Source organism: Pocillopora verrucosa, chromosome 9 (genome assembly GCF_036669915.1).
Source record: "Pocillopora verrucosa isolate sample1 chromosome 9, ASM3666991v2, whole genome shotgun sequence".
Lineage (NCBI taxonomy): Eukaryota > Metazoa > Cnidaria > Anthozoa > Scleractinia > Pocilloporidae > Pocillopora > Pocillopora verrucosa.
Window position 1 is genome coordinate 12,939,819 of NC_089320.1, and position 15,925 is coordinate 12,955,743.

General features: G+C 36.2%; 2 protein-coding genes across 2 annotated transcripts; one reads left to right on the forward strand and one right to left on the reverse strand.

Annotated features, from left to right (window-relative positions):
- Positions 1 to 4,121: 4,121 nt before the first annotated feature.
- On the forward strand, positions 4,122 to 8,552 carry LOC131798880 (uncharacterized). Its single transcript, XM_059116547.2, has 7 exons — positions 4,122 to 4,424; positions 4,961 to 5,109; positions 5,455 to 5,537; positions 5,818 to 5,842; positions 6,231 to 6,312; positions 6,571 to 6,592; positions 7,191 to 8,552. The coding sequence occupies exons 1-7, from the start codon at positions 4,248 to 4,250 to the stop codon at positions 7,367 to 7,369; spliced, it is 717 nt and encodes a 238-aa protein (XP_058972530.1). The 5' UTR covers positions 4,122 to 4,247; the 3' UTR covers positions 7,370 to 8,552.
- Positions 8,553 to 8,591: 39 nt separating this feature from the next.
- Positions 8,592 to 14,263, reverse strand: LOC131798882 (OTU domain-containing protein 3-like). Its single transcript, XM_059116549.2, has 6 exons — positions 13,808 to 14,263; positions 13,155 to 13,303; positions 12,442 to 12,710; positions 11,919 to 12,086; positions 10,092 to 10,191; positions 8,592 to 9,599 (listed from the first exon to the last, which is right to left on the reverse strand). The coding sequence occupies exons 1-6, from the start codon at positions 14,011 to 14,013 to the stop codon at positions 9,040 to 9,042; spliced, it is 1,452 nt and encodes a 483-aa protein (XP_058972532.2). The 5' UTR covers positions 14,014 to 14,263; the 3' UTR covers positions 8,592 to 9,039.
- Between the last annotated feature and the right edge of the window lie 1,662 nt (positions 14,264 to 15,925).

Below are 15,925 nucleotides of genomic sequence, written 5' to 3' on the forward strand. Positions count from 1 at the left end.
TTTGAAAAAATGGAAACACAAGTCAAATCTTAGAACAACCTAATTTGGAGCATATTTATCTAGAGTACAATTTCATTTCAGACTGGACTGCAAAATAGTATTGGAAGATCTGTAAAAACAAAAGGGAAATAACAGTTTAGTGTACTTACGTGGACAGAAGTTAATTTCCGAATTCCTTCTCAATCTTTTGACTGCGATCGCGCTAAATTACTAGTGGAGTCTGTGGGCTAATTATATTTATAACAACTATACTATCAATAATGCAAGCTATTCATTGGAATTATTGTTTACGCTTATCGACTTAGTTTTTTTAATTTCTATTTGTAATAAAGGAAGTACTTATTTTACCTTGATATATGATATATTGATCTGTAGAAGCAAGAACTAAATAACGATTTAGCCGTTTTCTCCCGAAATTGTATCTCTCTGAGGTGAGACTGATCTATATTCAAACTAAAACAGAGCAGAAATATTAATTATGTATGATTACCATTCAATCAGCTGTACCATCCTTGAACCTAATGGTATTAAGGTAAGAGGATTTATGTCAACATTGCTGTTAAGAAGCACTTTTACCTGTACTCTTTCAAAGAAAGTTTCAATGATTTAAAACCCATGCATTTTATGAAAGCTTAACGATAACCGAGATTACTAATTTTGCATGATGTTGAAAAAGGTAGCATCCCGGCTACCTGGCTCACTGCGAACTGGTACCCTCCCACGTTTGAATCATCTGAGAGACTGAAACAAATATTTTCCCACACATTATCATCGAAAAAGATTACGACGCAGTATATTTTTTCTTTAAAAATCTCTTTTCAAGCGAGGACTTTTCATTACGAGCCCTTCTTCGTGCGACAATGCCCTTGACCTAACAACGGAAGCGAAATTGAGAAAAGAGAAAAAAAGGCCTCCTAACGCCCTTCGAAGGGGTTTAGTAATATACTACTTCCGATTTGCAGCCAATTATAAGACGCTTGTAAAAAAAATTCCTCCCCCTTCGATCATCAAGTTTGGGTGTCAAAAGAGAGCAGTCGCGGATGTTGATCCTGCTGGTGTGCGTAGGATGTAACTGGTGATCAGATCGGTGTAATGTAGTAAATGAAGAGCATAAAGGCGGATAAAACGTAGAATCAATGTTGTAAGATTTTCTATCACATTTCTTCGCCGCCCACATTTAGTGAAAAATGTATTCAGATACAGATACAGATCTTTATCGAAGCTCCCTGAGAGGGTTTTTCTGCATCAATTCAAATGGTTAAAAGAAATAAAACTAAAATTAAAGAATATTGAATTATAGTTACAGCTAAATATATATATCAGAAGAATAAAAATATTGAATAATGAAGTTAACCTAATAGCAGCTTAGTAAATTGACGCTTAAATTTCTTGGGATATTCCAAACACCTAAGATTGCTGCTCAATGAGTTCCACAGTTTCGCTTCTCTATAAGCAAAAGACCTCTGACCAGTTGAAAGGCGGCAAAAAGGTATATCCAGGGTATTAGCTGATCGAGTTTTCCTGTCATGAACACAAAAACGTAGCCTAAACTTATTTGCAAGGTAATCAGGAGCAAGATTATGAATGCATTTGAAAACCATAGTTGCGTCATTCAATTTAAGTCTATCTTTAATAAGGAGCCAATTCAATGATTTTAGTCCTTCGGGAATATGGTCATATTTTCTAAGTCCTAGATCAATTCGTCCAGTGAAGTTTTGAACTTTTTATAATTTTTCCATGTTGGAATTGCTGGTATTGCTTTAGACATTTGAGCAATATGATAATTTGCTAAAAACGATCTCTCTCAGGTTTCTCGCCTGCCGTGTTCAGCTCAAGATTATAACAAAAAACTCTCGTTACTGAATGTTTAGTTTGTTGCGTTTGTGTTTTCTTTTCTATTGTGAAATCTATGGTAAGAGTGGGTAGCTGTGTTCATTTCTGTTGACATAACATTTTATTCCTTTGAACGAAGTGCGGCGAAAGTTCCCCTTCGTCAGTGTTCTAGAATTTCGTTGCTGCAGAGTAATTCCCTCAGGAAACCACAAGCTAACTTCTAAAGAAAGAATCAGCTGTATCAGGAGGCACGATGATTTGTCGCCGAGAAGTCATTGGGCAGTTTCACTGAAAGTTGCTCCTCTCCTCAGAGATTATAAAGACAGAGGCTATCGTCGTCGAGCCGGTCAAATGGAAAGCGAGTGAGTTTATAGTCATCTAATTCAAGTTAATCTCAAATTGGGATTTTAATGGATAAAAACTTCTTTAGTGTAAGTGCAGCATTGCCATATGACCAATTTTATTCCTTCGCACGAAGTGCGGCGACGGTTCTTCTTCGTCAGGGTTCTAGAGTTTCGTTGCCGCAGAGTAATTCCCTTAGCAAACCACAAGCTAACTTCTGAAGAAAGAATCAGCTGTATCACGAGGCACGATGATTTGTCGCCGAGAAATTATTGGGCGGTTTCACTGCAAGTTGCTCTTTTCCTCAGAGATTATAAAGACAGAGGCTATCGTCGTCGAGCCGGTCAAACGGAAAACGAGTGAGTTTATAGTCATCTGATTCAAATAAATCTCAAATCGGGATTTTAATAGATAAAAACTTCTTTAGTTTAAGTGCAGCATTGCCATATGACCCATTTCGCTCAATGGCAAATAACTGACACCAGTATTCTTGATACAGACTTTAACACAGCACTTGGATTCGCTACCATCTAATTCAATAAAATTTGTGCGGTTTCTTTATTTATCTCGTTGCAGTGCTGTTATCACATTGATATTGCTACTGTTATAACCTTTTAGTTTCTTGAGGGCAGGGGGGAATTGATGGCTCGTGGGATGGATTTTCGGAAACTTAAGTTAGGAGAATACACAGCCCCTTCGAGCTCGTGTTTATGCCAGAGGTTTCGCGCTGTTCGCCTAACGGGATATCGGTCAGTTAAAGAAAGGGCATGAACTTTATTAAAAATTATGTAATCCTGGTAACAAAATACGATGGAAACTACAACTGATAGGATTTTCATATGATACTGAGAAAAGCGCAAATGTAGTCATGTCGAAAGACAAGGAGTATTAGTACATCTCAACTAGTGAAACAAACTACAGTGAGAAGCTCACCATTGTTTGCTTGCGACATGTCAGCTGAAAAGAAAGTTGAACAATCGTTTACGGTGTGGGAACAGGTTCCTTAATAAGCATTCTTTTAGCTTAATTCATTGATTGTCTTCCCTTGATTTGTCTGGTGGTACGTGTTCGTAACAGCCGTCTTCGAAGCCGGTACGGAGCATAAAGCCGACGACATTGAAGACTAAAATCTCCTCAATGTCGGCGATCGAACGCGCCCATTTGGCCATACAGCTACATCCTTTGGAATGTAGTATATAGAAATACCCGATATATATGTATTATTCTTGTAGTTAACACCATTTAGCACTCCAGCCACGCAATACATTCGTTCTTTCTTCCAGATTTCTCCTTTCTCTTCCATAGTTGCCGACGTGTCTTCAAAATTTTCTACGTCACAAACTGTAACATGATCGATTTGGCCGCGTGCTTAATGGTGAAACTTTCTGGCCGCCAAATTGTACCTTCAATGCACAAAAGAATGGTCAAGGAGAACTCGCCAGGCGCAAAGGTCGATTATTTCTAATTTTAAATAGAGCTATTAACCTGCATAAAATACGAAAAAAGATTTCGTGTCATGGGCCCTTAAAACCAATCAAGCGCACTTGGGGAAAAACCGACAATATGTAAAAGATTCATTAGTTATGCCCACGCAAGTCGAACGTCGACCCAACGTAACAATCTGCGACCAGGCGTTCTTGTAATTTTCCGGGGAGCGCAATAGTAGTGTAACAACGCCATGAGAGAAAGCGAGGGAAAAAGAACGTCTAATCCAATGACTCGTGCTGTATATTTTCAGTCGTTTTGTTTTTCGCAGTTGTTTCTCTGGCCACAGATTCCTACGCTGCTTAATATCGCGCTTCTCCCCCCCAAAAAAGAACGCTTAGAAATCGCCCGTTACCGCTCGTTACTGGAAGACCTCTGTGTAAAGAGAGCGGATAGCCTGGACAGTGGCAGACTGACAGCTGCTTGAGGAGAACTGGGTCGAGGAAAGATCATGACAACGAAGTAAACAATATGGCGGACAAGTTACTTTCCCATCTTTAATCTGCGCCATTATGCATCACTTGTAATATGCACTGATCTTAATAGAAATACATGCACGAAGTTCATCTAAGCTGTTTCCATTCGTCATGCCAAAAAAAGTGGGAAAGAAGAAAGGAAAGAAGAAATCGAGCAAGTCTGTTACTGACCGCGAAAGATCCCTTGAGCTGGGCACTGTACCGAACAAAACCATGGTGCAACAAATGGCATCTGAGACACTGAGTGTAGCAGGTAGCAGTCGTGGCGGTACGTCCTCGAGAGAAAGGGTAAGCCTTAAGACTCTCTAATCTGAGTGATTGACCAAATTTTACGCTCTTCTGAATATGGTAGCATTTTTGAAACTTTGAAATTTACAAAATTGCAATTTACAAACGTTGCCTTTTAGGAAAGCTGAATTCAAATTGTAGATCACATTTTGTCCCTCTTTTAGAAAATCATGTAAGCGTCAGTTTGTAATTGTTGGGTTACTTCAGTTAAGTTTAGTTTTCCTTGTAAGTTTTTAATTTATTAACAACCAGTTCTTTCAATATAACTCAGATTTTGTAGATTCAGTTGTATTCACGTTAACTTAAACATTTGCCAGGAAAGTCAAATTTTATAATGTTTAACTTCCTCTTCGTGGGAAATAGCTGTCACCCACTTTTAATAGAGCCTTGATCGAGCGATTGACTAATTTAGGGATCGACTGACTGAAGTTTTTAGGTAAGCGTACGATTATATTCATTAGTGTTTGAGTAATACTCGCAGATGTTTTCAAGCCTGTAAGTATTTCCTAAGTACACCTTTGTGATATTTTGATTAGCTGTCCCAAGCTTTGTTTGAAGCTGAACTGCGGAACCAAAGGAGATTTATGAAGGGAAGAGTCACAACAAGAGCATATGAACAACTTACACCACAGGAGATCAGAGATCTTAAGTTGGTCTTTGATGTATTTGATACAGACAAAAGTGGGTTAGTATCTTGTTTATATGTACAAGTACCTCACAGAAGTCTATTGGTTGATCCTGAGTAAAACTGATTGGGTCATTGAGTTTAATCATGTATTATTCTGATAAATATTTTGTATAGAAAACCATTTCCTTAGTTCCCACTGGCCATTAAACTTTAATTTTGGTGCAAAATATTGCTTATCAAGGAAGTCTGTTCCTTTTTTGGTGATAAAAATTCAACTGTATTCACTCTTCCCTGTCAGTATTTAATACTATGGGGATAATTTGTGGATCAACCAAGATATGAAAAATTTTAACCATTTTTGTATTGTTAGACTAATTAATTTTTATAACCTTTATATCTTAGGTCAATTGATGCTCGAGAACTGAGAAAGGCTATGAGAGCACTAGGGTTTAAGATTTCAAAAGAATCTATAGAGGACATGATAGGTAAGCAAGTGTGCCATTTATCTGTTGATCATCTGAAAGGCCTCAAGCTGTCACTAAATGTCTCTTGCTTACTGAGTTCAAGCTTGGTACTGTGAGCTACAGACCTGGGTTTTCCACTCAGATCTATTGCCCAAGTGAGAAGCATGTAAGCAGTAAATCATTCATACCAGAAAGATCTCTGCCAGAAATTATACTCTCAGTTGAAGTTACTTGCTTGATTGACAATAACTGTTACAATCATTTTTTTTTTTGTTTTTGTTTTTGTTTTTATTTTAAACAGCTGACTTGGATATTGACAAATCTGGGTAAGTTTTCTTCTCCTTGGCTTAGCCTGCAAAGCAGCCCTTTCTGTCTCCTTTTTAGCCAAGGAAGAAAAACATGAGTTGAATTAAGACAAGGGGAGGGGTAGGGAGAGTGAAGTTTAACAGCAGCTCTAAGACATCTTCAACCAACCATATTTATCTAGGCTGGGTACCCATTCTCTGGAAGTCTGAGAGAAACTGACTTTGAGACAACATGACATTACTATAAGTATAGTAATTGTTTAATTGTGATAGAAGTTAACAAACCATGTCACCAAAATTTCTCAGTTATTTTTTTTTTTAATCAGCTTCACACGACTAAATAAGTGGATGTGGTTTCAAGACACTAATGTTACTTAACCTTTTTTTTTTTGCTTATTTATGCTTAAAGATCAATTGAATTTGATGAGTTCTTGGAATTCATCATTGCAAGACAGGGGGATGGCAGAGATGTACACAATGAAATTGTCCAAGTATGTAAGAGGCTCAGAATGATATATTGTTTGCAATTGTTCTGAAAAATTTGCCATAATTGCTAATAAATATGACCATTCAGTTTACTCTTTCATTGCCTTTTTTATCAGATTCTCAAGGCAGGAACAGTGAGATTTTATTTTGACTAATGGGAGTTAAAAAAACTTTTAATAAGTGCTGGATTGTAATTTGTGGTATATCATGCTTTTCATTACCTTTCTCATGACTTGATTTACTATAATTATTGTTACCTTTAGGGTTTCAAGATGTTTGACACAGGTGAGCCACTTTCATGAAAATAAACTACGGTACTTTTAATTTTTTTTTTTCAGGTTTTTGGGACATTGCATGAATTATACTCTAAACACTCTTTGAGCCATAAATGGGACTACACTGTAGCTTCTAATTTCTCCTCACAATTTCACACATTAAGGTCATGAGAATAAAGGAAATGATCACTAACTAAAGAAGCTCTTGATTGTTAACAAACTCTCCTGGTCAGCCCTTTAGGAAATGTGTAGAGGACAGTCTAGAGAGTATGAATACTGATTTTAGGGTGTCACTGGTTCAGTTCTCATGTGCTTGAAGCAAATGCAAAGTGCCTTAACAGTACAATAGATCTAACTACTCTTGAAAGTGCAACTTTAGGTTAAGCCATCCACTTCTGCTCTCTCAGTTCTTGAGCATTTCTCAGTTCTTTGAGCATTCATTTTTAGTTATATCTTCCAAGGAATGATGACAATATCAGTTTAAAGATATGATATCTATTCAGTCAGGAATTCACATTGTTGCCATATACTTGTAAATAAATCACAACTTATAAAGAAACACATAAATAATTATATATTAATGTTTTATATATTTTTTCAATTTCCAGACAAGACAGGGAAAATATCATTAAATAATCTGAAACAGGTGTCCAGGCTGTGTGGTGTAAAGTTGAATGAACAGGAACTCAAAGAAATGATACAAGAAGCTGATAAAGATGGTGACAATGAAGTGGATCAGGAAGAATTTGTGAGCATGATGCTAAAAACTAACTTGTTTAGTACATAATCGAGAATTGACCAGAAGAGGAAAATGTGAACTGATCAGTCTTACTAAGAGGGCTTACCATGACTGAAGGTATCAAAGGTATCTAATATTAATCCTTTAATTCCCAAGATCTCGTTAGTAATTCTCCTTACTGTCTGTCATACAATTCATGTTAGTTTGGAGAATTTGGAATTGGATCAACCAATAATCTCCTAATTGATATTTTTCTTAATTCTCATCACTTGTCTGCTTGATATTGTGCTGATAGAGTAAGGAGAAACTCTATCTTGGTCACTAGTGGGACTTAAAGGGGTAAAGAACACTTAAAGAAAATTTTACAGAAGGCATCTCCATGGTTTAAAACCTAGTTAAGTTGAATACAGAAACAATTTACGTACAGATGGTGAAACTATTATTTTTAACTTAAGGTATGATTTTTGTTTTGGAGGGGTCAGAGGGGGCTCATTTAAAGATTGAAGTTCTCAAGGAAGTTTAAAAAGAGGGGTTAAAGTTTTCTCAGAACTGATATGACAGATTTTTTTTTTTGAGGAGGGAAGGAGAATTCAGTTAAAACTTGAAGTTTGAAAGGTAGGTTTGTGGGGAAGGTGCATAGCTTTACTCAGTCAAGAATTGATAAAACATTTTGGAAACTGCTTCATTAATATACCCTCTCTCAATCAAAAGTATCTGACCAGGTCAGTTAATTCCACAATTTGGATGGAGTTGTAAATAAATTACTACTCACATAGAAAACTCTGATTTCCAGAAAAAAAAAGATAGTCTTAACAAGTAATTTTGAATGGACCAAACTGTGATTATCATCAGCTTATAGTCAGACTTTTTGTATTTGACACTCGTACTACTATTTGAAAATACACACCTATATGTTACAGCTTTGAGCATGGCTTAAAAGTGCAACCAAGTTAAGATTGGTTTAAGTGTTTTGATTGGTTTTTATAGCAAAGACCATTTTTTTCTTTTTTAAATGAATCACCAGAGCACAGTAAAGCAATGCAGACCTGTATAACTTTTTACACTCAACTGATAAATTAGTCTATTTTTTAGAGAGCTTGCCAGCCCAATAATTTTTATTTGTAGACTTACCAAATAATATATTTTATTACCTTTTTGACTGTCAGAATTTCATTAGTAGTTTAATTTGTGACTTTCTCAAAAGATAATATATTTACTCAGTTCTTACAAACATACTACATGCAGCCTAAATTTGCAAGTAAGAAATTATATGCAAGTACTGTACTTTGCAAAAATTGAATAATTTATGTTGTGTACATTAATAATTTATATTGTGAATGTTTTGAAATAAAAAAGATCATTGTTTTGTATGTTAAGAAATATTGCTATCAGTGACTCAGTGAGTTTGAGGTTACTAGTGATATTGCTTGAACATGCCCTGTATATCTATGAATTATGTTTACTGGTAACCATTATACAAACAAAACAAAACAAAAATGATGCGTTTTAAGATAAAGCACAATTATTGTACTAACTGTGCTCCCTTGATCACCCATTCAGCTTTTTCCATTCCCTTCATTTCCGCATCCAACAGTACATGCAATTATCACAGAATTTCCAATCTTCCTTAATTGTCAAACTTGCATTAAGCAACCAGTGCAATTCTTTAGAAAAAAATATTTATTTTGCATCTTGGAAATAATTGTGACAGTCATTTTTTATATTGCAAGAAGTCCTAAATCAGCCACTATGCCCACACTGGAATTTTCTAACTGAGAAACTGAAGACTCAAGCTGTGAGTTTGACTCCTCTTCCTTCCTTCTCTCTTCTCTCCTTTTCTTTTTCTCCTTTTTAGCCAGTTCCTTTCTTTTCTTGTTACTTAAATGTGTATTAGTCGATCCTTGCTGGTTCTTTGATTTATCGACAACTTTGGGTCTTGCACCATGGTGTTCATAGGCCTTAGTTAATTTCTGTTCTTTTTGAGATAGGGATTTACAAGAGTCTTGAACAGTTTCACTTGTAATGCCACTTGATGAATTTGAAAAAGGTTCTATCTCACTAGTAGTTCTTGTTTCTGATAATTTTATGTCATCATTGGAGGAACAACCACAGGTTCCAACACCTGGACTAGTTTGGTCATTTTCCTTAATGTCATTATTTATGTGGTTCTTTTTTGTTGTATGTGTCTCTGCTTCCATTGTCAAAGAACATTCCATTCCATGTTCATGATTATTCACTGGTTCATTGCTTGCAGCAGACCTGTCTTGAGATAAATATCCTGAAACAAATGAACATAATAATTTAACTTCAGAGTACATGGTCAATCATAGTCAAGTTCAAAGTAAGATACCCTCTTTCAGCCTTCAGATGGAGGTCTGCAATGAGAATTGGGAAAGGCAAGATAGATAGGCTATTTGAATTCAAATTCCCAAATCCCTCACTTTCAAATGAAGCCAAGGGCAAAGCCTTTCTTGCAAAGTGAGATTTCTTTGCAATGGAAAAATTTTTTTTTACATACTTAGATGGCTTTACTTTTACCCTCCTTCTCATGCAAATACTCCAGGCATCAGAAATAGCGTAAAAACAATTTCATTAGCCTTGACAAATGTTCATAAAAATTTGAAAACATGCTTTAATCAGCAAGCATTAAAACAGCTATGAACACAATCATTCAACTAATAAATAAAATATCTTTGAAGCTATCTTGTACAAATTTTGAGAAAAACTAGTCAAGGGAGGTTTCTTACAAATAATCTCAAAAACGTGTCACCTGTCTCCTCAGTGATAAACATCAACTGAAGAATGTAATTAATGGAAGCATCAACATTATATGCATTCTCCTCCAGGGTTTGAGCTATAATGGCCAAGTCCTTTAAAAGAAACGTTTACAGTCAGCAAAAGCCAGAACCTAAATGCCAAACCATGATTTAACTTTCATTTTCCTTTGTTTCAGAATTCCTTATTACTCAATTGTTCTACTGAAAAAAGCATATTAAATAAATAGGAAAACCAATAAAAAAGTAAAATACATGTAACTTGATGCAAGAACAAACTACAGTGGATCCTCTCCTTAGAGACACCTCCATCTAGGGGACACAAACTTTGGTCCAACGAAAATAAAAATGTTTATATAATCTTTGTATCTGACACTTCTATTAAAGAGACCCCTCTATTTGGGAGAAGGGTACACAAATATCTAAAATTAACAAATAGTAGAGATTATCAAATTTCCCCTTAAGAATGTAAAGTAATCAATACTCAGAGATAACAAGACTCCATCCACAAGCAGCTTTGTAACTCCTATCTGTTTCTTGATTACCGTAATTTCCGGTCGATTACCCGCACGGCCGATTACCCGCACCGGCCGATTATTGCATACGGCGAAAAAAAAAGTCAACGGATTACCCGTACCGGTGGATAACCCGCACGTTGTTATTCAACTTTTTCGGTGGCGAAAACGTGACATTAAGGCGATACATTTCAGTCTTTCGATTCAGACATGTGCACAATTCTGTGTCAATATTAGCTTATACTTTATTGATTGATTATTGCTGCTGCTCTATTACCGATTTCATCGGCAAGAGTTATTACTCTAAGCTTATAATCAAACGTAAAACTGTGACGTGGGCGTTTCACAGCAGGCATTTTAACTTAATTGGTGACTCGTGGATACACTTATCGCGAATGATCGAGGTTTATAATTCTTATTCAGTCAGTTACCTTTTTATAGCATGTAGGAGCGTAATGAGCAATATCCATTGTTCATTTGTCGTTAAAATACTTTTTCAGCGCGAAATTAGTTAAGTTTCGCACCTATTATTTTCAACATTCTGGTGATGCATTTGGGATTTAAAATTACTGTCGGCAATTTCTCAAAAAAATCGATATCTCCTGTTCTACTGGGCCTAACAAGTCCCTTAAAACGGGAAAATTCTCTTTAGCTCAAGCTAGTGAAAACTGGAAATTTGTTACTGATGCGCCGGATATCCTTGGATTATTTTTGTCACCATCAAGGTTTTGTTTTCACGCGTGCCGATAAAAATTTGTTTGTCACGCAACTAATTATGCGTGAAATAAACTCGAGTTGGCATCATGTTTTCGTGCCGCTTTGTGGCACTTTTGATACAATAAAATTCATTTGAGAGGTGGAAACGCAGGTAGGTGAGAAATTTTTTCAATTCAACTTCCAGAAGAATTTAAAATTGTCACATAACCCGCACCTCCCTATTACCCGCAGTGGCGCGGATTTAATGCAAAATCAACAGATTACCCGCGGGTAATCGACCGGAAATTACGGTAACCCTTTACACCCTAACATCAATATGCATATTCTCCATACTGTTTTCTATGCAACTCCTAAGGTGCTTACAAGGAGAATTTGTTTATCAATCAAGAGAATATTGAGTTGATGATCATTTCCTTTATTCTCATGACCTTACTGTGCGATACAGGGGTTATACTGTTTGGAGAAATTAGATGCTAGTCACTCTCAGGGGTTAAAGGGTTAAGCAGGGGAAGGAGTCAAATGAACTCTTAAGAGCTCCCCTGGGTACATTGTATGCTCATGTATAAGAATGTAGTCATTTCAGATCTGTACCTTACATCCAGTGGCTGTCATAACCAGTTCTTCTGCTGTAAGCTCATCACTTCCTTGCAGAAAATCCATATTGTTGTTACTGCCACAAGCTGATCTTGCATCTTTCCTTTTTCCTTTTCCTTTGGGTTTACCCTCTTTTTTGGTGGCAGCAAGTTGTGTTTTTGTGGGCTACAGTTTGTGAGTTATAGTTAGCATGTAAAATGCTTAGACAGGATGTTATACAGATGTGTGTCTTCTTATAGGATGAGGAAATTCATTTTGGGGAAATTTAGTATCGGGCATTAATTTAGTATAAACAACTGAACAGTAAAGACAAGTACAGAGTTTACAGAAATTTGACAATAAAAACTTTCTGAGACTTTCCTGGTTTTTTTGTAATTTTAACTGCTTTTCTGGTCTATTGTGGGCTATATCTTTGGTTTTCAGGCTAGTTTTTTTGGGTTACATCTCACTTCAGACTTGCAGCATAATCTGTCTATAATTCCTCATATAATTACTTAACATAACACATACTCGTACTCACCATTGAGGCTGCAGATACTCTATCATTGTGTTTTATCCAACCAGGTTCAGTACTGTTGTCACTTATATGTCTTACAGATGAATAATGTTCTCCATTATGATAAGAGACATGTAGCTCTCTAACTTGTCCATTCTTGCTGTATTCTTCTCCATAAATTACCCATCTGGGTTCATTGAGCTGATGTATGACAACATTGACTCCATGGTTGCGTGCAAATGCCACAATGCTGTCATTTCCCCCATATGTGCTTAGTTTGGATAGCTCCTGTACTGTAAACAAAAATTCACCCAGTCCACTAGTCACACATCAAATAAAAACATAATACTAAATTTAAGTTGTTAATTACCTTTCAATAACTCCTAAGAATGACTAGCATCTAATTTCTCCATACAATATTACCCCTGAATCAATCATAAAGGTCATGATAATAAAGGAAATGATCAACAACTAAAACAGTTCTTTTTAAAAACAAATTCTCATTGCCAGCACCTTAATAAATGTATAGTGAGTAGTATGGAGAATATGCATACTGATATTGGGGTTAATATAGGGTTAAACAACCTCTTAATAATTTTGAGTATTCTCATTAACTGTTTAGAGTGGATATGGATATTTTACAGAGAAGTTACATGTTAATAACTTATGGAAGTAAATTATAGTGTTATTATTAATAATATCAATCAGTAAGTGAATAATTACACTAATTGTCTTACAATGTTTATCAAATGATATATTGTCTTCCATAAAGGGTTCAAAGTCACTTCTATGATCTCTCATGTATTTAACTGTTTCCCTTCTGTGCCGCATATGTGATGTGTGATCTCCTTCAATTTGATCCCCCAAAGCACGAAACAAGCAATTTCTAGAAAAAAAGACAAACAAAATGTTACTCATTGCCTTATATGGGAGTGGAAAAAGAAACAGAGAAAACACTTATTTAAAAAAGTTAAGAGCTTGGGAAATTTTCACTTCACAGTCTCTTTGGAGAGGCAAGAGAGAGCTCCCATCAACCTATTTGGGAAAATGTCATATTTCTATTACAAATGTTCACCTGTGAATAAACTTTTGTTTCTACTGCTACAACTGCCCCTGCCCATGCACATACAATAAACGCTATGAAAATGCGGAACGAAAAACACATTTTCTAGGTACTAATTCGGATGTGTGACTTAAATTGGTAAATTCTTGATTGAATTTCCGGTTGTTAAGCCTTTTGACCTGGTTCATATAAATGAGGAAGAAGAAATCTGAATTTTTCATGTTACAATTATTAGCTACAGAATTTTATCAAGACAACTGAGACCTTGTTTGCCAGACTAAGTTATTGCCCACAGGCTTTCACTTTCAATTGTAAACTGAGACTTACCCGTCACCAGGGATGTCCTTTATCTTCAGACTTAATGCAGCAAGTTGATTCGAGAAGCTGACGAAGTCTTCATCATCAGCGAGGTATTCCTTTATTTTTCGTTCTTTCTTTAGAGCATTTCTTCTCACCCGATCGTCTCGTTTTCTTTCCAAATCGTCCCTACGTTGTCCTTTCGTTTGTTTCTTGCTTGCACCGCCTTTTGTCATGGTTAAGATTGGGACGGATCGATAAGTTACTCAGTGTTCAAAGTTGTTTCTAAACTCCTAGTAGTTTTGAGGCTTCCTTGTTGTTTTTTCACCTCCACACGACTAGGTAGACAATCCATCAAGGGGCGATACTTCTATTTAAACTTTCTATAACAACGAAACAACAATAAAAACAACGTGAGGAACTAAAAATAGCTTGGACTTTCTCCATGGTTTTGTCAAGGTGGCCGCCATATATTGTTAACCTTGCTCGTTGATGGTGCAATGTTATGCCACAGTTTAGTGAGTATTACAAGAAGGAGATTTTGGATCAGATCATTTACCGATGGTCCGAAACACGCGGGCTCTATTGAGACTTCGACAAGATCCTCCTGCTGATACATACATACATACATATACATACTTTATTTGTCACGTAGGTCGATAAATGGCAGCTAAAAAGCTGATGTGGACCTACAAAACTAAAGAGTGTCTACAAAATTTAAATAATAACAATAACAAGTTGCGAAATTATGGTAAGTAAGAAAGGATGTAAGACCTAGTAAGATAATATACAGTTGATTTACAGTAGTAATAAAAAGTAATAAAATAAATAAAAGTAGTAAAATAGCTTTAATATATGTAATTTACAACGTCTTTATTTAGTCCCTGTAAACCATTAAATGTTATTTTATCTAAAATGTCGGATTTTGCTTTGAGAGCAGATTTGAAAGAAACAATGTTCGGTTTGCTCTTCAAGTACACGGGTAAGGTGTTCCATAGAACAGACGCATGGTGAGAAAAAGAAGATCGACGGAAGTCACTTTTAGGGCGTTGCACGAATAGCTTCAGATTGTCCCTTAGATTTCTCAACGGAGAGTGTTTAGTAAACAAAGAGCTTATAGCAGCCGGAGCTCTATTGTAAAATGCCTGATAGGATATAGTGGCAATCCTCTTTTTATAGAAATATGATAAGGACTTCCATTTTGTCGCTGCCAGAACTTCAGTATTGGGGGTAGATTCCTTTAGGTTAAAAATAAATCTCGCGGCTCCAATGTGAATGTCTTCCAGTGTCTGAAGTGACTTAGAAGATCCCCATAATGCAATAGAATACGCAATACTTGGAATGATACCTTTGAAATAAATTGACTCTAAGAGGCGATTGTCGAGTCCTTTTAGGTGTTTGAGTTTCTTCACTCTTGCCGAAAAACGTTTGCTCAAAGATTTTATATGTGGCGACCAAGAGAGTTTATTATCGATAAGAATCCCTAAACATGTAGCTTTGGAAACAAATGACAACTCATTTTGCCCTAAACAAATTTTCTGTAGGGGTCCGATGAATCTTGATTTTGATAACAACATTAGTTCACTTTTTGCGGGATGAATAGTCATGAAGTTATCCTTAGCCCATTTGTTTAAGTCAACGATCGCTTTCTGTATCTTAAATAAAACTTCATCAACAGTATTTCCAATGCAAAAAACAGTAGTATCATCTGCAAACATTTCAACGGAAGCGTTCGTTGTGGCTCCGGGCAGATCATTTGAGTAAATGCTGTAAAGTCTAGGACCAAGTAAAGACCCTTGGGGTACACCCGTATCTATTTCCAACAATTCTGAGTTTGAACCATTTACGGTGACAAATTGTTTACGATTATCAAGGTAATTTAAGAGCCAATCGTAAAAAGAGCCACTAATACCTATAGAGTGTAATTTATCCATAAGAACTGTGTGGTTGACGCAATCGAACGCTTTCCGAAAATCAATAAAGACTACGCCAATAATATTGCTTTCATCCAAGGCTAAACGCCATCGTTCTGTAACGGAAAGTAAGAGCAGCTCGAATGGTAAAGACGACCAAAGGCAAATCGGACACCACCAGGAAAATGAAGGAAGTCTTTGATAGTTCTTATATTCGCTTGGCCTGATCGAGGCA

Bases quoted from the DNA above. Each gene is read 5' to 3' on its own strand.
- LOC131798880 (XM_059116547.2), top strand. From the start codon at position 4,248: ATGCCAAAAAAAGTGGGAAAGAAGAAAGGAAAGAAGAAATCGAGCAAG. The intron at 5,110-5,454 runs GTTAGTATCTTG...TTTATATCTTAG, and splicing joins TTTGATACAGACAAAAGTGG to GTCAATTGATGCTCGAGAAC. The intron at 6,313-6,570 runs GTATGTAAGAGG...TGTTACCTTTAG, and splicing joins TACACAATGAAATTGTCCAA to GGTTTCAAGATGTTTGACAC.
- LOC131798882 (XM_059116549.2), bottom strand. From the start codon at position 14,013: ATGACAAAAGGCGGTGCAAGCAAGAAACAAACGAAAGGACAACGTAGG. The intron at 12,087-12,441 runs GTGAGTACGAGT...CACAAACTGTAG, and splicing joins GAGTATCTGCAGCCTCAATG to CCCACAAAAACACAACTTGC. The intron at 9,600-10,091 runs GTGACACGTTTT...CATTTGTTTCAG, and splicing joins GTTTATCACTGAGGAGACAG to GATATTTATCTCAAGACAGG.